The 25,686-nt window shown below is 37.1% G+C and overlaps 1 protein-coding gene across 2 annotated transcripts in view; it reads left to right on the top strand.

Annotated features, from left to right (window-relative positions):
* WFS1 (wolframin ER transmembrane glycoprotein) overlaps positions 1-22,133 on the top strand; it is a 34,328-nt gene extending 12,195 nt beyond the window's left edge. For both annotated transcript variants that reach the window (XM_040593673.1, XM_040593682.1), the window contains exons 3-8: positions 7,809-7,891; positions 12,072-12,216; positions 13,008-13,178; positions 13,831-13,911; positions 17,700-17,845; positions 19,458-22,133. In XM_040593673.1, the coding sequence (XP_040449607.1) occupies positions 7,809-7,891; positions 12,072-12,216; positions 13,008-13,178; positions 13,831-13,911; positions 17,700-17,845; positions 19,458-21,266 (2,435 nt within the window). In that variant the 3' untranslated portion in view covers positions 21,267-22,133. The remainder of the gene's footprint in view (positions 1-7,808; positions 7,892-12,071; positions 12,217-13,007; positions 13,179-13,830; positions 13,912-17,699; positions 17,846-19,457) is intronic.
* Positions 22,134-25,686: the final 3,553 nt, after the last annotated feature.

Genomic DNA, 25,686 nt, shown 5'->3' with positions numbered 1-25,686 from the left:
CCTTGTGCAGTGGTAAGCAGTGACATCTTTATATTTGATAGTGCTTTCTGGGATTTTTCTTCTACCCTTGGTCTGTCCAGTTGCTCTTTAAATTCATATAAATATTTTACATTGGCCAAATACTTTTAATCTGTTGATGCCCTTAAGTTTTCAGATTTGGTAAGACATAGAATAGTCTCTCCATTTACCTTCTCCATTTTGCAAATTCTTCATATATCTACTATCATTCTCCTCAGCTTCTTCCCAAGGTTAAAGGCCCTGATAATGGTATCTTACTAGCACTGAGCTGGTTTTTGGGGGTGGGGGGTGTTGTGTAACTGTGTGTTACAACTCCAAGGTTTTATTATGGGTGTAATAGTTCAGAGCTTATCACTGCGTTTACAATGATAAGCTGTCTTCTTGGTTTGCATTTTACTGCATTTCTTCTGGCCTATTATAATTTAAGCAGTAATGAAATCCCTTTGCAGGTTTTGTTTGGGGGTTTTTTGCAACAGTTGCTTCTGAGATTATTTTTTTTTGGCCTGCGTAACACAGAATCATCAACATTCAGTCAATTCCTTGTTGCCCCTCTTATTTTTATTTTTTTTTTTCATTCACACATGAATGCGTTGGATAATATAAGCCTTATTGTATATCTCTGTGTGTCTAAACTGATAATCTTTTCGCTAAAAGAATGAGAATTTTATGTGTTCTGAATTTTTTAGTTCTTAATCTCTTACTTATTCATGTAACAGCCTACATTGTTCAGAGGAGTTCTGTGAGGACTTACTAGCTAGCTTTAGAGATAGAAACATGAGCTGGATTCACCTGTCCTTTAACCTTTTGACTCCTTCAGGAACATCCAATGTCAAGGCATTTTACACAAGATTGTCTGATTTTACCCAGTATATCTTTTTTGCCCCTTCCATAGGCTTAAGATTTATTTTTTTTCTTTTACATATTTGCCTTGTATATATACCAGATTTAATGGTTACTGTAATCGTGGACCTTTCTGGTATCATACTTGCTGGTTTCCATTTCTCAGTTTTAAGTGAGAGGCTACATGCTGCTATGTGTAGTTCAATAGAACGCTTGGATGAACAATAAAGAGAAACTATAGTTTTAAACACAGTTAATAGAAACCATAGCTTCTTTGTTTAAGTTTGAGATTCCAGCACAGGAGCTTCTCTATGCTGTTCTCTGGCAGGGAGGGAAAAAAAACCAAACATATTTTCATAGATCTTTTACTGCAACTTCACAACTTTCTCTTTTTCTCAAATATTCAGTTGCCCTTGAATTGTCCATAGGTCCTGTAGTTTACCTGCTAAGCTCGCTGTTACTTGTGTGCTTGAAAAAGGCATTAAAAGGTGCTAACAGGTTCTGCATTTAAGTGTTCTTGAGGTTTTTTTCTCTTGATCTATGGTGGTATATATTTTAAATCTGTTGCTTTTTCTATTTTTCTTTGTTTTGTCATCACCTTAAGTTTATGGTGTTGCATTCTTATATCTAAAAACTTTTTCTGCTTTTTTCTTTTTTCTTTTTTTTTTTTCCCTATCTGGCTTTACGTTTAAATATGACTAGCAGATTTTGCTTTTGACACTCTTGTCTGGGTACTTGCTTTTACAAGAGTAGCTCACAAACCTCTTAAACTAGGTTCTGTGCATCGCTCAATTAGAAGCGAAAATTGTTTTCTGTCTTTTGGTTTCTCTGACTGGTTACTTCATTGAAGTATTTATTAAATGTATCTAAATTCTTATTGTGATATCTTTTTTGAATATGATACTTTCTGTGAGGTAGTTGAGGTCTTTATTGCTGCTTTCTTGGCCTTTTTGCTGCTCTGTGTTTTTCTCAGTGTGTGTGTCTTAGTAGTGTTTGTTCAAACAAAAGGTCAAGGAAACTGCATTTAAAATCCTGTACTTTAAAAAAAAACTAAAAAGCCTAGCACTGAATGTATCAGATTCGTAATTGTGCATACACTTAACCTCTTCCTCACTGTTTCTCATCACTTCAGGAGCATTTGCAGTACTAATAAAATGGGAAGGCAAATAGAGAAATCTTGTTTCATATCTTATCATCTCAGATCCTTTATTCTCCCCAACACATGGGTGTTTTCCTACTCCTCCTGCATGTTCCTGTCACTTCTTTTTGTGAGCCCAAATGAATGCTTGTAGTCGTGATCATATAAAGTGTGTATGCTATACAGGTTTCCTTCATACACTTAGTGTGGGTGTTGCTTAATGCATTAATCCTTTGTTCGGTAGAGTTCCCATGTAGCTTTAATATTCATTTGTAAAACCCATAATTTCTTTTAAGCTTATATATTTCAAATGAATACTTTGCCTTCATTATTGGTTCCTGTCTGAGAAACTGCTTTCAGTTTTCATTTTATCCTGTTCTCATTAGGTTTCCACTGTTCAAAGCACTTGGTAGTACACAGCTTGTGTTTGTATTAAACAACAAAAAAAAAAGACTTACTGTGCATGATAACATAACTGTCTTGGGGCTGGCCCCCAATAACTGCATGAACAGGTAAGATCTTAAGCTCAAAAGGCATAAAAGATTGTGATCCTTTGAAATACCAATTTTTTGCTTTGGTATTCCTCGTTCATGGTCTTGTTTTATCTGGAAATCAGGCGCTGTAGCTGTGACTGAAGAAGAGCTGTGTGCACCTGGCCAGGGGGTGATAATAGCAGGCAAGGTGCTGAAACGCCCTTGTCCTGGGTAAATCCACCCTGCTGAGAGCTTTAATGTGTTAGTAGGAAGGTAATTCAACAAAGACTTATTCAATATGCACTCTGTTGACTCTTTCTGCATGAAATAACTTCAGTAGTTTGGGTTTGGTTTGGTTTTTTTCTACTTTTTTTTTATTTTTTAAGGAAAGCAATGATTCCTAGCAGTTAGAAGAGCACTTGGAAAATTGAGGTTGTTTTATGTGATAGATGTGTATGATCCATTCTGTATGTATATATACACAACTAAAATCTTATGTGAAAGGATTATTATTTATGTGCCTTTATATATTTTACAATTTGTGGATGGAAGTGTCATACACTGTTACTTAAAATGAGCTTTTTTAAAAAACAATGTTTGTCTAAAATGCATGTAAAACATTTTTCTAAATATGTCATCAGGCACTTTGCAACAAGTCAACAATGATGCACACATGTTGTGTTTCCGTTGTACATGTTAAGGATATTAGAAAGGTTGGGAATCTATTGCATCCGTCATTGATTTGTGCTAGAATACTAGGAACCACAGTATACTCTGGTGGTCTATAAAATCTGTTGCGTTGAAGCGATTTCTTACTTAGATTGTGGAAGTCCATTCTTCAAAACCCTGTATGGATGTTGAAGAGTTTTTTGGGTTTTAATCCTTGATGTAGTCCAAAGACAAGGCATACATACGTTATTAAATCAGTGATGGCATCTTCCTTTAGTGCTTAAAATTTTTAAGTGACAAATATCTTGCAATCTTGCTTGAACTGATCCTCTACTATGGATTAACTGCTTTTCTAACACCGTAACTGGTAAATTTCAGAGGTAAGGGACAATAATTTCATCCTAACATAGTATTGCATCGTATTCTTTAAAAAACTGAAATGTTTACTTTTGCAACATTTCTTATTTCTGGTCAAAACCTAACAAACAGTAAAAATGCCTGCCTATGCTGAAATGAATGCTAAATTTCCATTTAAGCCTACAGCAGCAAAGCTGGAATCTTACTTTATGTAGTCAATGTGTCAAGTAATGTTAAAAATCACAGAAAGTAAATAGTCTTTAGTTTTCATCAGCCTGTTTACAGCCTACCTATATAAACATCTGGTTTTAGACTTCTGTATTCTGAGTATTTTTCCTGGACTTGTAAAACATAGGTTTTACTAGTAAATGGAAATGACTCAAGTAATGTTTTGATAGCACCTTTAAAGTCTATCTGTTAATAATATGTGGGTTAAGCTTACTTTTCTAAATGCTATGTGTGACTGTGAAATGCGTACAGGTCTTTATCAGTTTCATCGTACTGAGTCTTATTAAAGTGCTTAAATAAAATGGGTTTTAAGTGACAGCTTTAACCTGTTAAATGATAAGCTTGAATATCAAAAATGGATATTTCTGTAGCCTTTTGGCAGTTTAAATGCTTTCTGTAGTATGAGGACATATGTGCTGCAGACTTGTAAGTAAATCTACATCCTTTGCAGATCACAGATAATTTTTCCCCCACTTTTTTTTTTTTAGTGGAGCTGAGAAAATTAAAGGATAACCTATCATTTCATCCTTTAGCTCGTCTTAATCACAGAGAATAATAAAAATAAAACATTAAGATTTTATTAATAATGTCCTTGTTCCAATATCCACTGAATAATTTGTGTTGAGTGACCTGATTCTGTGTAGGTAGAATTAACTAAATTGGGAACTAAACCACAGAGCAGCCTGGTGATGAGCTGCGGTTTACAGTGTCTTGGTGGCAGAGTAGGAACTACAGCCAAATATCAAGTACTAACCACCCTTTCATGTCCCTGTCCTGTCTTATTTTTTTTTTTTATATGAATGCTATGTGCCGCCTAAAACTTGTGTGCTTTCACTTGCCTATTTTCATTTGAATGACTGCAGTGCTTGTGCACCTTGAATAACTGATAGACTTTATTGGCTTATATAAATGCACCTGACACACAACAGCTGGTGAAGTCTAATTGTCATAAAAGATACATGAAGTGTTGCAAGATAAATGTTCCTCTCTTCTGGAAATTTTTGTATTCAAGACAGTGTAAAATTTGACATTAGAAAGACATGAGTTTTTAGCAAAGCTGGAAAATAAAAGCTGCTACTGACAGCATTTCCATTGCAGTACTCTTATGTGGGAGGAATACACATCAAGAGATTTTTCCAACTAAAAACACGTTTAAGAACAAGGGTGATAAGTTATAGATCACAACTTCTTGTGTTTTTATGGTGGGTGCATTGACTCTTGTATAGTATTTGTTCTAGTGTTGAGTTGAATTGAAAGAGCGTTGTTCGTCCTTGTTCCAAAACACACTTTGTTTTGGACCTTTTACGTTCAGAGACTGCCCTAAATACTTTGAGAAAGTAAATTGACATGGCAGCCACAAAACTTAAGTTGTTCATGCTTTGTCTTTTTACTTATCCTCTTGCTTATTCTTTAAGCAAAGAAAAAATATTGCTAGTTACAGGAACATTGATACTAAACTATTCTACATTTCATCTCCAAAACACTCCACAACCTGCCTTTCTGCCCTTGTCCTACAACTACAGAACCAACTCACAAACATAACTTTATTTATCTTTTATTTGTATTTATAGGTCACATGTGAGAGCACATAGAAGTGATAACTGAGCAGGAGTGATTGGGCAGTAGGTTGAAAATAGCAGCAGAAAGCCTTTCTTTCCCCTGGCAGTCAGCTCTGATAGAACAAATATTTCAAGATGCTTGCTGTGGTACCAGCATGTTTTATTTTCTTCTCTCAATGAGGGTGGTACCATAAGGCTGCACATTTTTAATTTTGCTTTTTGCTTTTTTACCTTCTTTGCAAAGAATATTATATGTTAATCTGCAGTGTAATTACAATACATTAACTTTATACTGGTGTTAAAGAACCAACATGGGAATGCTTTACAGCTTTCTATTATAGTAAGTGTTCTTATCTAACTGACATTCATCTGAACAAGAAGACATGGAAAGGGTCAGAGCCCTCCTTGCTCCTATGTCTGACAAGTGGAGCAGGAGGGAAAGGAAGCTGCTATGCTTGTACAAGCTGCCAGAAAACTGCCTTTCTTATTAAGGCTTATATCAGTTTAGCAAATGACTTTCTGTAGTTTGCTTTTTTTGTGTGTGTGTAAATTCCACTTAATTAGCAAAAGCTAACTTCTGAATGGTGCCTCCTGTATTGGTTTATCCAGACTATTACCAAAATATTTGTGGTGTTCTCCTATCAACATGTAGAAACCCCTGAACAGAAAAAATTGCATTGCCAAGACAGTTGCTGCCAAAATTTTGATGCAAAAGAAGTTAATGGATGTGAAAGCACAGGAAGGAACAGGAGAGTACTGCCTTACCCAACTTTTCTCATTTGAGTGGTGTAAATGGATGAATACTGTTTCTTTCAAACAATATACTTTTTCCTGTAACTTCTTGTTTATGGTTAGCAGAGAGCCCCTGAATGATGTCTGCTGGTGTGAGTGGTGCCATCTAGAAAACAGGCTTCTGACTTGTTTGGAGTTCAATGCTGTTGGTTATATATCAGGGCAAGGAGATAAAGTGGTTAATTTTGCTGGGATGCTGTTTGCCTATTTTACAATAATATTTTTACAGCTTGAAAAGACCAAGTGCTAAATGAAAATTATTTTTCATTATGTGCCTTGTTTAGCCAGACAGCACGTTCTTATCTGGCATTAGTATTTTTCCAAGTGGAGCTTGGCAGACAAAACTGTGGCATGGTGAAGGAGAGAACCTACCTCATGGTTTGGTCTTGTTAAAATACATCCATTTAATGAAAGCATTGGCTTGTAGCCTGTTCTTGTTTGGAAATAGTCCCGGTACCAGGAATGTTAAAGAATGTAAGTAGCCCTGTTCTTCAGGAGATTTTTTTGTAATGGTTATTTCTTCCTTCCACCCACCTTTGGAAAAAAGGAGCTAATGCTGAGTGGCACCTCAGCTAGCAGAGCTGCTTACTGGCTTTACACATTATTGCTGCCAAGATAAGGTAGAGACTGAAACAGGTAATTCATTAGATGCTTGAAAGCTGCTCTGTTTCCTACTTTTGGAAATGGAGCTTCCTAACTACACTTTCCTGTGCTGTCTGTGCCCTCAGTATGCAGCTAGTGTCATGGTGTGTTTGGTGGCCTTGTGGGATAATGTACATACGGGTCACGCTTTGGTGCTTACTGTTGTTTGTATTTTGCTAATTACAATTTTAGGTTGGCTGGTAAAGCTGTTAACATTGAGTCAGAGGTCTGTTGTCCTTTCTTACACTTTCCCAACTTGAAGAGTGTGAGTTGTATTGATTTTTCTCTTTAAAATTCTTCCAAACTAATTTACGTAAGTCATCTCATGAAAAGTAGCAGTTCTGGCCTTTGTCAGCTTTTCCATTAAATCTATTACTCATTCATCAAGTACAGACACTGGGTGTCAGATAAAGCTCTCAAGATATTTTTTTTTTTCTTTATGATTGACTGGTAGAGCAATATGATGCTTTTGAATAAAAAAATGGTTTAAGTCTGTACGTGTATAGTAGATAGGAAAGGAGAAAAAATTAGGTGCAAATGTGGAGTGAGACGCAAAATAGTGAGGTTTATAAGGTGTGATCATTGATATCTTCTGGATGCTCCAGACACTGAGGAGCTGAGCTTCCTAATGTAGTGGACATGTTTTAAAAGGCTGGTTAATTTCTCAAAACTCTTGAAAAGGCTCCATTACTAAATAAAAAGGCTGCAGAGTGAAAGACTGAAGTGCTATTAAAAATAAGAATAGTAATAGTACAAAAGCTGATCCATACTACGTGTTCTGTGTATGCTCATGTTTACTGTAATAAATATTCTATTGAGAAATTAATTCTGTGGAAGTAAATGAGAAACCGTAAGCTCTGTATGTCATCTTGTACTTCAGCGTAGTTACCATTACTTGTTATTTGGTACCTGCCACAACACTGAGATAGTGTAAATATTGTAATGAGTTAATTTCTACTGTTCTTCACAAAACACTCGTGTTGGATTTATTTAGATAGGATCCTTTAATTCTTCAACCATGCATAGCAATCATTTATAAAATACTTTCAAATACTGCGAGTAAATTATTTTCTTTATCAAATTAATTTCTAGAGGGCATGAAAGAAGAACCTGAAGTGATTTTTGAGGAACTGCTTGAGAGGGCCAAAGCTGGAGAACCAAAAGCACAAACTGAGGTAATTTTATATGTTCTTTGTCCAGTCTTGTTTACTCTTAGCTCCAAAGGTAGCACTGCTTGCTTTAGAACTACTATCTCCTCTTTGAACTGTACCTGTTTTGATCAAAACTGTTCAAAGAAAGGTGATGCCAGATGGTTTCTCTGCCTTGAGAAATGCCGCTTGCTTGGGTGTGCTACTGGTTTCAGGTCCAGCTCTTGTGTAAGCCTGTAGGACACACAAGAAAACGGGGAGGGTAAGCTGAGAGAATGGAGGAGGTACAGAGCTACTTTTGTGGTTTTGTTTGTTTTTACAAGCATATGCCAAACAGTTACTGTAGAGGTGTGCAGAGAGGGGCTATTAAATGCTGTTGGTTCAGCCCTGCGCTATATTAAAGATACCAGGACTTTCAGGCTGGACTTTGTGGAAGAAACTGCCATTGAGGTGCTTTAGCAGGAACAGAGATTGATAGATGTTCCCCTCTTACACCATTTCGCTGTTGAATTAACACATTTTAGAATAAAAAATCCCCCTTGTTTATTGAAATTAGCTATGTTAAGTTGTGCAGTGGCAGATACAGTTGAATTAATAATGGAAGTTCTGTCCTTGTATGTATTAGCACTTTTGGTGCCCCTTAGGTTTTAGAAAAATGTAGCAATTTTATGCTGCATTCCTTTATCTGGTGTATTGGTCTAGTATAAATAGCTTAAAGTTGTTTAAAAGGGTTTTAATTCATGTTTAACTTGATTAGTGTTTTACTTGGGCATTCTTTTCCAGCTCTCTGATGGCAAAAGGGAGTGGTTATGGTCTCCTACATGCTTGGTGGTTTGGGTTTTTCCCCAAGGATCACCACTCTTTTCCTTTTAAAGCTGGTAAAAAAAAAAAAAAATATGGCAGGCTAGCTCCCCACTGCATCTCAATTTGTTTGAGGGGCAAGATGTCCTTGGAGTTGTAACCCAAGACAGTGACAAATTCCTCACCTTTGAAACAGCCAGTGGCTTTGCAGAGGATGAAGCTTTAGCCTTGAGGGAGTCGCTGCTGTAAAACCCAGCTTTGGCTCTATTCCTCCACACAAAAGAAAGCAAACCCCATAAATACTCTTCCAAAAGCAAACCCCATAAACACTCTTCCAGGGTATAACTTCCAGTTGAGTAAGAAATACCTTATGTAATCTAAGCCTATGATGTGTGGATATGTATGTATATAAATAATATCTTTTTTTATCCTTCTCAATTAATTCCACCTTCCCTCCCTTCCTTTAGCTCTTTAACTGTGTACACTTTCTATTCCCACACAATAATACTATTCTTGTCATAGAGAGATATCCAGCATGCAATTTTGCTTCAGTATGCACTCAACATGAACCGACTGCCTGAAAAGGAACCCCAAATACAGTAATTTCTTTTCTATGCAATCAGATTTCTTGCGACTTGTAAAGAGGGAATTAACTTTTAGTTTTTAAAACCCTAAAAAAATATTTCTTCCCTGTTGTTGAATACATCGCTTTAGTATCAGTTAGAAAAATCTATTTTTATTTCTTACCTTTGTAGGAGTATGAATGAGAAGCTGAGACGGCACTGTTGTGCTGTTTGCTAATAGTTACGAAGGCAACACGAGAAATCACTTGGTTCACTAGCTTGTAGTTATTACTATGAGTTTATTAAAAAATAGCCCTGCAATGACTATGGAAATAAATGCACTCTGAGTGGCTGTCAACCTGTATTACTGTAGCTTTATGTAGTTTCTTTATTGAGAAATAACTGTACAGCAATTATGTAAATGAGACACCCACAGCTGGAATTCTGTAATGGAGAAAAGGTAGCTCTGTGTCTTTAAGTGGAGGAGGATCTCTGCAAGGGGACTGCCTGAGATAACCACCTTGGTTAGCAAAGCCCACAGGTGAGAGCAACCTTTGGAGAAGTACAGTGTGACGATCTGTTAAGTTATTACCAACTATGACCTTATTTCATGGTTTTGGCTCATGGGGAAAGAGAGAATCCCTCACTGCTTAAATGACAAATCTGAAGTTAACACCTTTCTTCATCAGTTCTTCTTGCTTTTTCTCATCAGTTCTTCCTCCTTTGATTGCTGCGTGCCAGAGCTTTGCAGCTGTCCTCAGTGGTTCCCTGTAGGAGCTTTGCTACAACAGTGAAAGGTGGCTGTTGCACAGGGCTTGTTCAGAGAGCTGGGAGACCTTCCAGTAGTATTTCATGGAAAGCTTTGATGTTTGTTATGGGCCTTGGGAGGTGGGTGGGTTTACTATCAAAATTTTTAACATAGACAAAATCTTGTAATTTTATAATCAAAGTAAAGGGAAAAGATTTTCTGGTTGCTCAGATTTTGGGGGTGGGTTCAATTTGTGTTTTGGAGGTGGTAGGTAGAATCTTAATTCTGAACTTAAATCCCCCCCAAAAAAACCCAACATATCAAACAAACGCTAAACATTTAAAAAAAAAAAAAACACGAAAAAAATAACAACCCACAGGCAAGCAAAAAAACCCCTTCTATCATAAAACAGGTATTATGCTATTGTTTTGCTTGTCCAGTAGCCTTGTGCAACATGACATATTCCAGAATCTGCTAGTTGATGTTGCAATACAAGTTTGTGTCCAAGAGGTCCTTACAAACTTAAGAGCTGCATCATTATGTGCTACTACTCTTCAACATTTGCTCAAAATCTCAATGGCTATAAATATAAACATGCTCAAGAAACAGCTGTTCTTGTCAGGGGATGTTATTTACTGTGTAACTTGTTCAAGCAATTCCTTTCTGAAATAAATAGCTGAAGGTACATCTGCAGTTAGGTGATAAATTACCAGGCAATTGCTAAATATTTTTTTTCTTTTTTTCCCCATCTCATATACTCTCTTCTTGATCTGCCACTATATCTGTGCACTGCCTATTGAACTCTGGTATGACTTTAATGATTGTTTACTTATGACTTTTGGATTACTTAGGTTTTTTTCTGATTTCTGTATGTTTTTTGGATAGCTTCACTGTATGTGCTATGGGTTTAATCACTATGATGTCTACCCAATAACTGTGTATGTAGAAGTTGTCAGAGCACTCACTTAGGTGTATGAAACCAGCTGAAGGGCTGGAGATGTGACCTTCATGGGAAGAAAAATATATTTTTGATTATATCAGTGTGATTAACTTACATGGGAATATTGTGAATTATTAATCTTTCAGAGGTAGGTATTTAGTCACCTTTAATGGTAATACCAAAGGCAAAACTTCAGAGAAACTGTTCAAACAGGTTCTTTTCAGCAGATAATACTGTGGACTTACGGAGCTATACTCTTAAGGTATTGCATTAGTTACTCCTAGAATGTAACTGTACTGCCTCTCTGTTACTTCAGTGAGCCAAGCAAAACCATTTCCCAGATTCTTCAGGCATGCAGATAAAATGTCTGGGAGTTTTGGCCACATTCTGCCAGCTAATGTTTTTTTGCCTTATGGTATGATAACCAGAAGTGTTTCATGCTATTGCATAAATATATTTACTAGTATATTATCATATATTTCAGTTTTCTTGAAGGAAGAAGAAAGGTGGTGTTTTTTCTTATTGGTAAAACAGTAATACAGGCAACTGCTTGATAATTTCTGTAATCCTGAATAGAAGGATTTTTACAGGCTATTTCGCTGAATTTCCTTGATGCTTGATCAGTATTAGTTTTATTCCATTCACTATTTAATCATGAGTTTGCTTTGACTTTTGGTAGCTAAACTGCTATGAGCCAGGGATTTCACTGCTGAAGCCTCCTCCTTTCTTGTCAAGGCTGTTTGTCGGTAGCTTCATCTGAATTTCTGAATGTCACTGGTACCAGGTTATTACACTTAATTTTTGTGTTTCTTACATGAGACTAGCAGTGTTGTCTGACCATTCTTATAGGAGGAAAAGAATTCAAGAAAACTTTTAACACCAGGAGCTTTACCTGATCCTGCTAAATGCCTGAAGACCAAAAGCAACTAATGCATTGACCCGGCTAAATGTGTTGCGATTCCTTCTTGCTTCCAGTTCTGGAAACTGATCTTTCCTTGTGGAAGATCAACTTACAGCTATGTTCTTCAGTACCAGCAGCAAATGTTTTGACCTTTTGTTCAGAGAGAATTTATTCTAGCTGAGTTCCGGGAGGGGGAGGGAGAGGGTGTAGTATATTTCAGAAATTGAAGGAATTCTCTTCCCTACTTATTCTAGGTGGGGAAACACTTCTTAAGATTAGCAGAAGAGGAGGATGAAGAACTTAACAATTGTAGTGCGGTTGACTGGTTCATCCTTGCTGCTAAGCAAGGTCGAAGAGAAGCTGTCAAACTGTTGCGTAGATGCCTGGCAGACAGAAGAGGTATGGGTTTTCTGAGACTTTATCTGAAATTATACTATATTCATTTTAACGCTGAAAAGGGGTGTTAAAATATAGTGAGAATGTTCATGTGAGTAGATGCTGACAGTCTCTTCAAACAGGTGACTTAAAAAGCACTGATTAACAATAGTGCTTATGAAAGCATTTATATTAATTATTTGCTTGAATTCCTTCATGGAATTCATGCTAGTTCCTCCCCTTCCCACCTTTCATTGAAGCTTCTTTTCTTGACTGTAAAGGTCATGTATAACCACACACCACCTACATATCTGCTGTTGTTTCATTCTTTTGCCCCTCTCCAGCCTCTCTCCTAATTAGTGATCTTCTATTGTCTTCTTTCACTTTAAGATTCCTATCTCCTTCATGCTACTTCCCACGCTTGAAATGGTCTTCTCTTGTCTGCCAACTATCTGAACTCTTATTTACAGGGGAAAAAAACAAACCCAACCCAAAACCAAGCAGAACAACTCTCATTAAATTCTTGCTTTTACATGTCACCCATGCATACTGCTGTACTTGAAAAGTTGAAGTAAGACATAAGGATAATGCGTGTCTTGCACAGTCTTTGAAGTACAGTGTACACTTAAGCAACGTGCTTAGATTTTGATAGCGGTGGTCATAGAAGGGCATTTGAGTAATTTACTTAAGTGGTCAAGATGTGAATGAAACTTGCAAAGTTTCAGGCTAAACTGAGAAAAATAAATTGTGGGCAGATCAGTCATTCCTGCATGGGTGTGGGATAATAGTATATAATGTATTTTTCTTTTCCTGAGGCATCACTTCTGAGAATGAGCAAGAAGTGAAAAAGTTATCATCTGAGACTGACTTGGAGAGAGCTGTGAGAAAAGCTGCCTTAGTCATGTATTGGAAATTAAACCCAAAAAAGAAGAAGCAGTTAGCAGTTTCTGAACTACTGGAAAATGTTGGACAAGTTGACAACGAAGGTTTGTTTATGAACTGATTTATGGTATTGATAAAATACAGACTTACAGACAGAGCACAGCTAGAAACCTAAAGGGCTTTATAAACCATCAGGCATGAAACAACAGTGAATGTATGATCTACTTAAGCAAAAGTAATGGTGTTAATGAGACTAACTCTTTTTTTAACAGCTGTGCTCTCTGGACCAATAAAGTTAGTTCATAAAGGCCTGATAACTTGTGCTATAGGCTGTGATTCTGTTAAGTGACCAAATATTAAAAATACCTTCATTTGACACTTGCTGTCCTTGGAAAATGATATTTTTTTTTTTATGGCTTTGCTGTGTTTGATTTTTTTTTTTTTTCTCTTTAACAGTCATCCTGATGCTATCTTACTAGACATCTCAATTTATAAACCCAGTCTTTAAGAGACCTGGCTCGCTTTGCCATTACAGCAGTCTGTTAGCTATGTTGATGCTGTTCTCTTTTCTAATAACAGTAATGGGCATATAAAAAGCTATATAGCCACTTCTTACCCATTTATACATATGCTTTTCTTTTCCTGACTTTAAGGAAACACCATTCTCCAGATATTGCAGGTTGAAGAACATTCGAGTTATTGTTTGATCACTTTAATTGATTGCTTTGACTTTTCATAAACTTGTTATTGAACCAGGTGGTGAGAAGCAACCTGGCCCGGTCCCAAAGTCTGTGCAGAAGCAGAGAAGAATGCTGGAGCGACTAGTGAGCAGTGAATGTGAGTGCATGCTGCTGCTTCCAGTCTTTGCCTGTGGTTTTGGTTTCTGTTATGTTTTGCTAAGCAATTTTGTGCTGGTGGAGTAAGAACACATAGCAAGTTTGGATTGCTATAAACCAATAGTGTCAATTTATTATGTGTGCAAGGTAAATAACTGATCTGCATGTGAACTCACAGAAGACGTCACCACTACAGTCAACTTGTCAGTGATCAGTATACTAAGAGAGGTTTGCATGTCACTTATTTTTATATTCATGTCCTTTTAGTACTCTACAAATCTATCCAGCAAAAAAAAATTTGCACTGTTTTTTTTAGTTCTGAACTGTAGTAAGCTTTCTGATTACAATAAGGACATTAATTATGCAATCATTTAGTGCAGACAGATCCCTCATTTTTATTTGCTTTGCTTCTGTTTGCCATTCCTTTATAATTAATGTTTGTTTTACCGTATTTTTTCAAGATTTGATATAGGAAACACGTGCAAAGATATTTCTTTCATAGTTTAGGAGCAGCTTAGCTCATGTGGTGGGGAGAACTAAACCACTCAACACAGACAGGGTCAGATGTGTAGACCCAGATCTGTGAGTCTTGTAAGGTATGATGGGGTGGAGGGGCTGGAATTGAAATAAAGTTTTCCCTAGCTTTGCATACCGAAGAAATACTGCTATGTCGCTGAGCCTTCAGGAGAGGAGTCAATATAAACAATGCAGCATGTGTAGGTTTTCAAGAACGTTATCTAACATAAGATTGGATTAATGATTGTTGGGAAAATCTCACTTTCCTGAAATGCAGTAGATCATATGAAATAGTTCATGTGCAATTCAGATCAGCTAGTGAAGAGCATTTTTAAATGTTGCAAAGCGTGTTACTTACTAATATATCTGTAGTTGAGAATACAGGTAACAAAAGCATTATATGTGGATTAGTGAGTCGAATGTGGGGCTATGCAGGTTTAAACCCCTTGAAAAATTAGAGTTACATTTCTTTAGGTCACTTTGGCTTTTACCTTCAAGGACTGTGTTCATTAGACAGGTGACTTCTGAAAATAACATTCCTAAGAAGGGTGAAGTTTTATCAGTTTTACGTTCACTTTCACTGAAGTAAAAGAGGAGGAGGGATACATGCCTATGCATATGAGTAAGGGAGTAGGTGATGGGAAAAACAGTATTTTGGAGACCAAGCTTCTGGTCCTGTCAGAACTTCTGTGAGAGTAAGTCAGCTGTTCTTGTGAAATTTTTGCCACTTCTGGAAAACAAGAAATAGTCCTTCAAGGATAAGACTGTTTCATTGTCTGGCCGTTGTATCATTAGGCAGATGTATTTGGGTTCATTGGAGCTATGTTGCGTTGGCACTTAGTGGACAACAGTAGTGTTCTTTCCATCCCTTAGCTGAACTAGCACATGCTGATAGTGTGAGTGCAAAGCAATTAACTTTGTTCTGGATTCTTCAGTAATTCAAAAAGTGTCAGAAAAGGAACTGGTAACTTTTTTTTTTAAGGCTTAACTGGCAGGTAAAATAACAGGAGAGTAAATGAACCTACATGTAAGCGTAGGCAGAAATTGATGTGCATATTTTTCTTCTTCTACGGCAGATGGGGGAGGCAGGGGAATTTGTCATAACCAAATTGAAGAAAAAAAATAATCTATGAATAATAAAGTAGAATCTACAACACACACTTTTTATATCAATTTGAGACACTTGGCTGACAAAATACTAATAACATTTAAAAACGAAAAGTTTTCATCAAACACTTAAAGTAGGAGTTAAGCTGTTACCTCTTCTCAACAGGGCTTTTATCTTTTCATAGCTGAACAAGACAGCTGTTAACTCTCCAATGTTTACTTCTCTGATCCACTGAGTTTCTCCATTTATCTTGCCAGTACTTGGAAGATAATTTTTAAGCCAGATATGTTACAGATATCTGATCTGGGCTATCTTTAATGTAGGTATAAACAGAAGGTTAGAGCTGACATTGTCAGTGAACAGTTGTTGCGTGCCTGGGAGCGTATATGTCACTACCTTTGATAGGCAATCTATACATAGTGAATTAACAATTCCTTCCCTCTCAGGATGTCCTACGGTCCTGTGAAAGTGCTGTTAAGGAATTTTTGTGAGGTTCTAGCCATGTCTGCTTGCTGATTCCACACCAAAAAGACTCTTACCACTGTATATTTTGTCCCAATAGGACAATAAATTTAGATGATACATTTGGTATCAGACTTGATCTGGATCCCACCAAGACAGCTAAGGAGGCTCACTGGTTTATTTGTGCAAGCATCGTCATGTTACAGTCTGAATGATAGGAACAGTTAGCAAAAATACATAATTTCTTGTTTCTTGGGAGGCATGCTAGATGGTGTGTTCAAGTATATATGGGTTCGTGCAATGGAGGGGGAGGGAGGGAAGTAAAAGTCCAAGCAGAGGGCAACATCCATGTTGTAAGATTAAGGCAAAAGATAGATTTTTGTAAACTGCTGTTTTTCTGTTGAACTCTTCTACACCCCTCTTCCTGTAGCAGGTATTTTGACACAAATAAATTATTTTGTTCTGTACCTAAAACATTTTCAATATTAAATACTGATATGTTTATATATAACTTCTAGAAATGTATAATTTTTTAAAATTAAGAAATTAATAGGCTCAAAACCACTAATCCTCTGATTTTGAATTTAGTCAAGCAGTTCGGTTTTCTGCCTTTTTAAAATCTCAAGCTAGTATTAAGCAGGCCAGTTTTCATATCTTTGTATCAGCTGACTAGCTAAACTTACTGTGTAGGAGGTGTGTTACAGATTTTTGTCATTCAAAAGTCTTTCATATCTACAGCAGTGTCATTTACTTTAGTGTATGGAAAAAATTTGCTGTTAATTATCCTCCTTTACAAATGACATCAAACTCGTCTACTATAGAAACTAGCTAATCCATGCTAATGTAAGGAACGGGCTATGAAAAGTTTGAAGCAGTGTGTAAGTCATAGTCTGTCTTGCAGCATCCCTAGAGTTTCCAGAAGTAACTTTTTGCCTCTCGTCTACTCACAGGAGTAGATAAAGATCTTGCCGCACAGAGTGATAACTTTTGTGTCTCTGTACAGCTGAGCAAAGTATATTTTGTTGCTGGCTATCTGTTTTAGAACACAGTTGATATAGTTTGGGGAAGGCCCTTTGTATAGCCATATAGCGTATTAAATTAATACAGTGTGAGTAATTATATTTAGTCTTGTAGATATGAATAATTGGCAATTTCTCATAATTATGCCTTTAACTTGTGAAGTCAGAAAAGTGACTGTTAAATGCCAAATCAGAAGTAAGTTTTTAAGTTAATTACATACAGGTAATTCATTACCGTTCCCCTACAATTCTTTTTCAGTGTTAAAGATTTCTCTCAAGCAGTTACCAAATTTATAATAGCTTACAATTTAAAACTGTGTGACCTAACCCAGCAGTCTTTTCTTTTTTTTTTTTTTTTTTTTTTTTTTTTTTTTCTTCTTCCCTCACTCCTTGGAATGCTTGCAGAGAGGCTACATTCACTCACTCTTCTGTTCTCCTACTTAGCCTATAATAAACTTGCTCACTGGTCTGTCAAGATTCAGTGGAGTCACGTATTGCTGGCACAAGCAGCTTGTTTTCAGCACAGTTCTCAGAAGAAGTTGTAAATAAGCCTGTGTTATCAGTAGTTTAGTTTCCGAAGCCCAGAGTAGATCTTTAAAACCAGGAAAGAAAATTAATATTCCAACTCTTAATCAGTACAGTGTAGTGACGTGTTTACTCAAAGTCTTCTATTTTATCTTTTAGCTAAAAAATTTATTGCTTTGGATGACTTTGTTGAAATTACCAAGAAGTACGCAAAGGGAATAATCCCATCTAACCTGATTATGCAGGAAGAGGAAGATGATGAATTGGCAGGGAAGACTCCTGAAGAGTTACCCTTGCGACTGAAGGTAAAAAGGCAACACTGAACAGGTTATGTTGAAGGGCTCTTAACTTAGGCATTTCAGATGACAGAGAGGTGACTTGCACTTGACTCTCAGGAATTGTTGCTATAATTTCTTTTTGGGCTTGATTTCCTATATATGTTTACAGTCTCGTATATATGAGTCATATATTTAAGGGAAAGGGATAATGGCTTTCCCTGGAAGAGGGCCATCTACCGTTATTATGTCTGGTGATGTCCCTATCATAACTGTCAAGGTTTTTTAATAGATGTTTATTATATGCTTCATATCTTTGTTATTTAAACAGGAGCAAGCAGGTGGGAAAAATTATCTGTAGTCTTGAGGAGTGAAAGGGTTCTGTTATAAAGGAATTCAAGAATGGTGGAACTTGCTGCTAGTGGTTTTCTATACCGATACTTCCTAGGTAGTAAAAGAAGGGAAAATTAAGGTGCATGCATTCAATACTGGTATAAATTTCAAGCAAGGTAGGGAGGTTCTAGCTGCTGACATGAGGTTTTGGTGTAATTGTAATTTTGTAACCATTATCATATGGTAGGGGTGGGATTGAGGGGTATGTATTTCCAATCTTTTGAATAAATAATATTTGGAAAGGGATGTGTCTATGAAGAACAACAGGGATACCTTCACTAATAAATAAGCTTAGGCACAAGTCATTGTGTGTGTTGCCCTAGTTCATCACAAGGCATAGATCTTTGCTGAAGCATTCTTGGCCTTTCCTTTGGACTAATTTTCTGGGGAAATATAAAAACTATCTTTTTATGGGGAAAGGAGGATTATTTGTGGCATCTAATGTGCAGATGCAATAACAGAATGTTTGAAAAATCCTTTACCTTTATTATTAAACCTGTGTAGTGTGGTTGATCATAGGGAGAGGATTCGATCCAGCAGCTCCTCTGTTGTCTGGTGACTGTGTTGAAAAATGCCATGTAAGATAGGCAGAATTCTAAGATCCCATAAAGTTACTGTTGTAGAGTTAAAAGAATCCCTAAACATGTAGTAATTAGTTAGAGATAATTCTGCTGCTTCCAAACTAGATTTTGACAGCTGCATCCCTAGATGCTTGGGAAGATTTTAAAGATAAATCTGCTCTTTTAAAGATAAACCACAGCTGTAAGTACTTCCTGTAAGTGCATATGATTCATATGCACCACTTTGTTGTGTATATGCATATCTGAATGTATAGCATAATCCTTGCAGAACAGTGGCAGAGTTAAGTGCTCTAAAGGTGCAGTACTTGCAGCTCAAGTAAGACTTAAGATAATACAGGACTGCAGCCATGTAGTTTATCTTCAGTATGAAGTTAGCAGAGCAGAATATTTGACTAGGAAGCCATTTAATTATATGTGTCAAAGGTAATGAAATACATCTTCCTTGAAATCAAAATCGCCTCTGAGCTTCGTCCGACTGAATTAATCAAAATAGAGCTAATAATCTCAGACAAAGTAATCTCATTTTATTGGCAACATTCATCTGAAATATAAATCTTTTCCCATCAGCTGAGGTTAGAGAACTGACTGCTACTGTTTCAGCTAAGAATATATGTGATGTAAAGATACAAAACTGCTCATAAATAAATTGCTTCTTTCTCTCTTCCCAGGTTGTAAAATATCCACTTCATGCCATTATGGAAATTAAAGAATACCTTATAGATATTGCATCAAAGGCAGGAATGCACTGGCTGTCTACCATTGTTCCAACACACCATATCAATGCTCTCATCTTTTTCTTCATCATCAGTAATCTGACAATTGATTTTTTTGCCTTCATTATTCCGTTAGTCATATTCTATTTGTCCTTCATTTCTATGGTCATTTGCACACTGAAAGTTTTTCAGGACAGTAAGGCTTGGGAAAACTTCCGTGCTTTGACTGACTTACTGCTTCGTTTTGAACCAAACCTAGATGTTGAGCAAGCTGAGGTGAACTTTGGATGGAATCACTTAGAGCCATACATTTATTTTTTACTCTCAGTATTCTTTGTCATTTTTTCCTTCCCTATAGCAAGCAAAGACTGTATACCATGCTCAGAGTTAGCTACCGTCTCTGTTTTCTTCACAGTGACAAGCTACATGAGTTTAAGCACATGTGCAGAGCCTTACACGCGAAGAGCGTTAATAACTGAGATAGCAGCAGGTTGCTTATCCTTACTGCAGGTATTACCTGGGAATTTTGGCTACTTGAAATTCTTGGGTAAAACCTTCTTTACTGTTCCTGTCGGCCACTTCTTTGTGATAAATGTAAGCATCCCGTGCCTTCTGTTTTTGTACTTGTTCTATCTTTTCTTTAGAATGGCACAACTACGGAATTTTAAAGGCACCTACTGCTACCTGGTCCCATATCTGGTCTGCTTTATGTGGTGCGAACTCTCTGTGGTCATTCTACGGGAGTCCTCTGGCATTGGGCTCATCCGTGCATCTATAGGTTATTTTCTCTTTCTCTTTGCGCTCCCGGTGCTCGGTGTAGGCATTGCGCTGATGTGTCTTATCCATTTCATTAAGTGGTTTGTGTCTCTGGAGCTCATGAAAATTGTAGTGACTCTGGTTTTGTGTACTGTTCCCTTGCTCTTCCGATGGTGGACAAAAGTTAACTTCTCCGTAGTTGATATGGTTAAATCCCTCACTCGAAGCTCGATCGTGAAACTCATTCTGGTGTGGATAACAGCTGTAGTGTTGTTCTGCTGGTTCTATGTGTATCGGTCAGAGGGAATGAAAGTTTACAACTCTACCTTGACATGGAATCAATATGCTTTCCTCTGCGGACCCCGGTCATGGAAGGAGACTAACATGGCACGTACTCAGATTTTATGTAGTCACCTGGAAGGACACAGAGTGACATGGACTGGGCGGTTCAAATATGTGCGCGTGACAGAGATCGACAACAGTGCAGAATCTGCAATAAATATGCTTCCGCTTTTTATTGGTGATTGGATGAGATGCTTGTACGGTGAAACCTACCCTCTTTGTGACCCCAAAAATGTTACATTGGAGGAGGAAGAATTGTGTCGTCTCAAGTATTTGACAAAGCATAACTGCCACATGAAAATGTTTGATCGGTACAAATTTGAAATAACCGTGGGCATGCCTTTCAGTAACAAAAACGGAACCAAGTCTATAGAGGAGGACGATATAACCAAAGATATTGTGCTGAAGGCAAGCAATGAGTTTAAAAAAGTGTTGTTGAACTTGAGGCAAGGAAGTATAATTGAATTCAGCACAATTCTGGAGGGTCGTCTTGGCAGTAAATGGCCCGTCTTTGAACTGAAAGCAATCACTTGCTTGAATTGCATGTCTAAACTCTTACCTGCAGGGAGGCATGTGAAAATAGAGCATGACTGGAGGAGCACAGTGCATAAAGCCATTAAATTTGCTTTTGATTTTTTCTTCTTCCCATTTCTGTCAGCTGCATAATCGGCTCACGTATTGGTTCAGTGGCATCTTCAGTGTACGCTGCATTTACACTACCAAAGGTCTGGTTTCTTAAAAGGTAAAAAAAGAAACAAAACAACACAAACCACCTTGCTGTAGCAATGCTCAAAATGTATGTTAATGTAGAGCATTGGTTGAGTTTTGTAAGTATACATTCTGTATCCTGACCTTAAACCCCGTATGACTGAAGTAATATGTAATAGTTTATTATTATAAATGAATGCAGGGAATTGCTGCTGACTAATTGCATGGAGACTATTTTGTCCAAAGTGGATATAGATTTGCCTGTGGTACAACACTAGATGCATTCACTTGCTTGATGTTAAAAGCACTTTACTCTTTAAATATTCACAACATGCCCATTTGTATTTTCACAGGTACAGTTTAGAATAGGAAACTTGACAACAGCATATATTGCTTGTATTTATTTGGTGTTTTCTAGAAAAGAGTGATCTTATAGTCAGTACCTTGTGGTGATACCTGTGTACAGAACTCATTGTTTCACTGTTTGTCTGGAAGATAGTGACTTTAATGTTTTTTGAAAGGGCACATCATTTCACACCCCAGCAAGGCTGTAAAAAGTTCTCAAGCTTCCATTTTGCATTAAATATTGTGTACAAAATATGACATCTGTTTTGGTTGGTTATAATAGCTACATATGTGACACTAAGGTATAATCTGTGCTGGTGTGTGAAGGACAAACACTAGAAAGGCTGGTATTGAGATGGTACCAGTAATGGACAAGCCAAAGCAACTGAAGATAGTACCTAAAAGTCTACTGTAGAAACTGAAATAGAATGTTTGTTTAATTATTTGTATTGTTCAAATAAACATAAAATACAAACATGACTTAAATGGGTACAACATTTGTTCATTATGCTTTGACATTGTGAGCAGTTGTTTGTTTTGCACTGATAGCAGCTGTCACGGAAAAATACAATTTAGAATGTTTAAAATGTTCTACTGTGAGATGCTTGAAGTTTTGCTTCACACTATGTAAAGGTATCAGTAAAATCAGAGTATACCAGGTGAAGTTTTTGTAGCTGTGAAATCTACACATATCTCAGACACAATCTGTGTTTTCAAAGACTTCACGGCAGACTGTTTGTGACTTGCAACCTTTTTTGACCACTGCATGACTGTATTTCACACATACATCACACTATTTCCCTGACACTTCCACTGATCCTGCATTAGACTCTTTTTTGCCTTTGCTCATCAGTCATCACTGGGGTGGGGTGTTACCTGTGAAAACTCGATAGAGAAAGGGAAGCTTTGGGGGAAAGGGAGGCATTTGACTGCATTCCAGCTATGACCACCCTCTTGAACATCACCCTGGGCTGCAACTGGGAAGAAGCCAAAGGCACCTGCAGGCTTCCCAGGCAATAAGCCAAACCTGATGTTGCAGAGCAGAAGCAGTCACCATCCAAAGCCAAAATCTATGAAGTAGAACCATGTCTTCTGGGTGCTTCTAGTTTTGAAACCTGCCAACCATCTCTGTTTCAACCTGGGGAAAAGACATGGTGGAAAGGGGGTAGGTAAATGCAAATTTTGATATAGTTTTACTTACCTGGTCCCAGTTTGGCTGGAAATAAGCCTAACACAGCCCTTTCTCCTTTTGTGAGACTATCCGTATTCTTTTTAAATTTCTAAACATTCTTCCTGGCTTTGAGATAGAAGCACAAAAGATGCATATATATTACATTTTTACTTATATACACATAATTGTGAAACCATTCATATGTTTGTCAGGAGGAAAAAGGCAACAGTCTTGCTATTCAGAACTAAAGTTAAAAATTCTTCTGTTTTTAGCTTTTACTCTTTGTGAGGATTCAATTTACTACCTTACTGTGGGGTGCATTTTGAAGAAGTTATATATCTTAAAAAGGACAAATTGACTGAAGTCAGGTGTGTTAAGTCTTGCAGGAAGAGGGAGGGTATTTTTCAGATTTCTTTGGGAAGAGTTGCTTGTTTAAGATGAGATCAAAGGGTTAATCCAGGCGGCTCCTGTCTGTAACAGTATCCTTAGGAGGCTCAGCTCCAACAACTCTTGAGACTTCTAGTTCAGCCTTTTCTGAGGAAGTGATTAGGGGATATTGGCATATAACTGTTATCACATTGGCAAGCTTAGAATTATTTAGCTAAAACACTCTAGTTCCTTGGAGCGGGGGAGCTCCTTCAAGGATATTGATACCAATATTGGTTAGATTCCAAGTTACACAATTCCCTTTTATGCACTTCTGTGAAAAACAACCCCTGAATTACCCAGATCCTGGCAAAAATAATTTGCATGCTCTATAGTGACAGGTTGAGGGGTACAGTTGAATTTGTCAAATTCTTCTTTCCAACAGAGGCGGGAAGTTTTGAACACTAGCACGTAGGTAATTTTCCATGTGTTTTCAGCTCTTCTGTGTATCCAAAAGGGAAAGAGGAGGTAAATTTGAATTCAAGACCTTTAAATAATGCCCTTTGATGCTAGTTCTTCAGTGTTCCTTCTTGATGTTCTCATATTTTTATGGAGAAAAAGTGTACGTTAACAGTAACGTGATGGATAGCTACTCCATTTTCTTGTCAGTCTAGCATTCAGTGTTCTGAAAGCTTTAGCCAATAAATCTTTCCTTTCTAAATTTTATCTTAGCTGACAAGCACAAAATTGTTAATACTTAATAAGCCATTGCAATTCCAGACAAGGTGCTTTTGCAAAGGGAGCTTCTATTTATTTACATCTTGCAAGCAAACAGAGCACAAAATAACTTTGTTCCAGTTGTGTGCTACAGCTCTATATTCCAAACCAGTCCATCTTTTAGACTGGAAAGGACAGAGACAGAATGTGGCAGCTGCTGTTAATTATTCAATTAATCCCACATCTATTATTTTCTTACTTGGTTTTGAAGACATGATGAATTATAAACAGCTCCAAAGACAGGTGCCCTTTCAATCTTTTGAATTAGTATTAATTAACAGAGGAGGAGGAGATTACATGGCTATTGACACATCTAAATTAGGTTCAGCTGGTCTTCTGTAAGCTCAGCTTTAACATTTAGAATATACAGAATTTAGAGTAAATATTCATTATTTGAATTTTGTACTCAAAGTAACATGAAAAAGTACTGCTTGTTCTCCAAACTGATAACATTCTTCCATAAGCACAGGAAAACAACAAAACACATATAGAAATTCTGAGTAATTTAAGAGCCCACTCTGTAATGACTAACAGCTTCTTGAAGTAAGCAAGAATGGAAAGAGTTTATGCTTTGCGTTTTGCGCAGTCCTTCCAGAGAAGGAAATCATTAGGTTTTTGGAAATGTATGTGGTTCCTAGAACTAACTGATCTTCTCTTAAGTGCCATAAAATGCAATTTTTTGTAATACAGGGTAATAAGAATAAGAATGCGTCACTGGGGTGGCGCAGTGCTTGGTTACATTCCTACACAGCCAGTGAAGTTGAGCCTTTGACATAAAATAATACACCACTTTCCAGAGTGCACCCATGCCCGCCTGCCTGTTGGCTTCCTTATTTTCACTGGAGAAGGCAAAAGAAGTTTCAAGGTTGTGAATGTTTTCTTAATACTTGAAATCCATTGGAGTCTTTCAGGGTATGAGTTACATTCCATAGAAAATGAAGTTAAAAGAGGCTGTCCAATCTCAACATTATAGCTGCGATTGTTTGAACAGCAGATAAATATGAAGGAAAACCAGCTACTCATTAAGTTAGAAAAGTATTAATTCATGCAGCAAAAATTAGGTGGAGCTCGCCAACTTGTGAAGACATATACCTGCTCTAGCAGCTTCCTATGTACGTGCAAATATGATGCCTAGACACAAAACAACCGCATCACGTTACTGTTTATAGGCATTAATTAAGGTTGGTTGTTTTCATATTATTAGTCAAGAGATTTAATTAGCTTTTATTCTGGAAAAGAAAATCATCAGCATCCTGCAACTTTCTATTATAAAATATACCCAGATGTGGAAATTATGAGATTCACCTTCCCATTAAGGCAGGATGTTCGGCACTAAGAAAACTTGCATTTTCATGACCTGTAATAAACTTGAACTTCAGGTTTGGAAGGAGAACAGGAACATAGAAACGCTGCTTGCAACCTTCTGCTACAAAACATTTTATGTGAGTATAGAAGGAAACACACAGGATACATATCCCATTGATAGCTACAGGAAGCAGCTTTTGTAAGATCGCAGCTTCACAATGCTCTTTCCTGCATTTTCATCCAACAAAAATTTTCATTTAAATTTGTGCACTGATGTGTTTTCCTGCACATTCTGATTTGAGTACCCAGTTACTTAGGGTGTTTCCTGTGAAGGGCTGCAACTCTGCTGCTGCTGCTGCACCTGGGGATCTTTGCAGTCCTACTGAAAAAGAGAGTGAGTGAGTTTGGTCACCC

The sequence above is a fragment of the Falco naumanni genome, chromosome 1 (assembly GCF_017639655.2).
Source record: "Falco naumanni isolate bFalNau1 chromosome 1, bFalNau1.pat, whole genome shotgun sequence".
NCBI classification, from domain to species: domain Eukaryota; kingdom Metazoa; phylum Chordata; class Aves; order Falconiformes; family Falconidae; genus Falco; species Falco naumanni.
The sequence above is the reverse complement of the archived record's forward strand: the minus strand, read 5'-3'. Positions and strand labels throughout refer to the sequence as shown.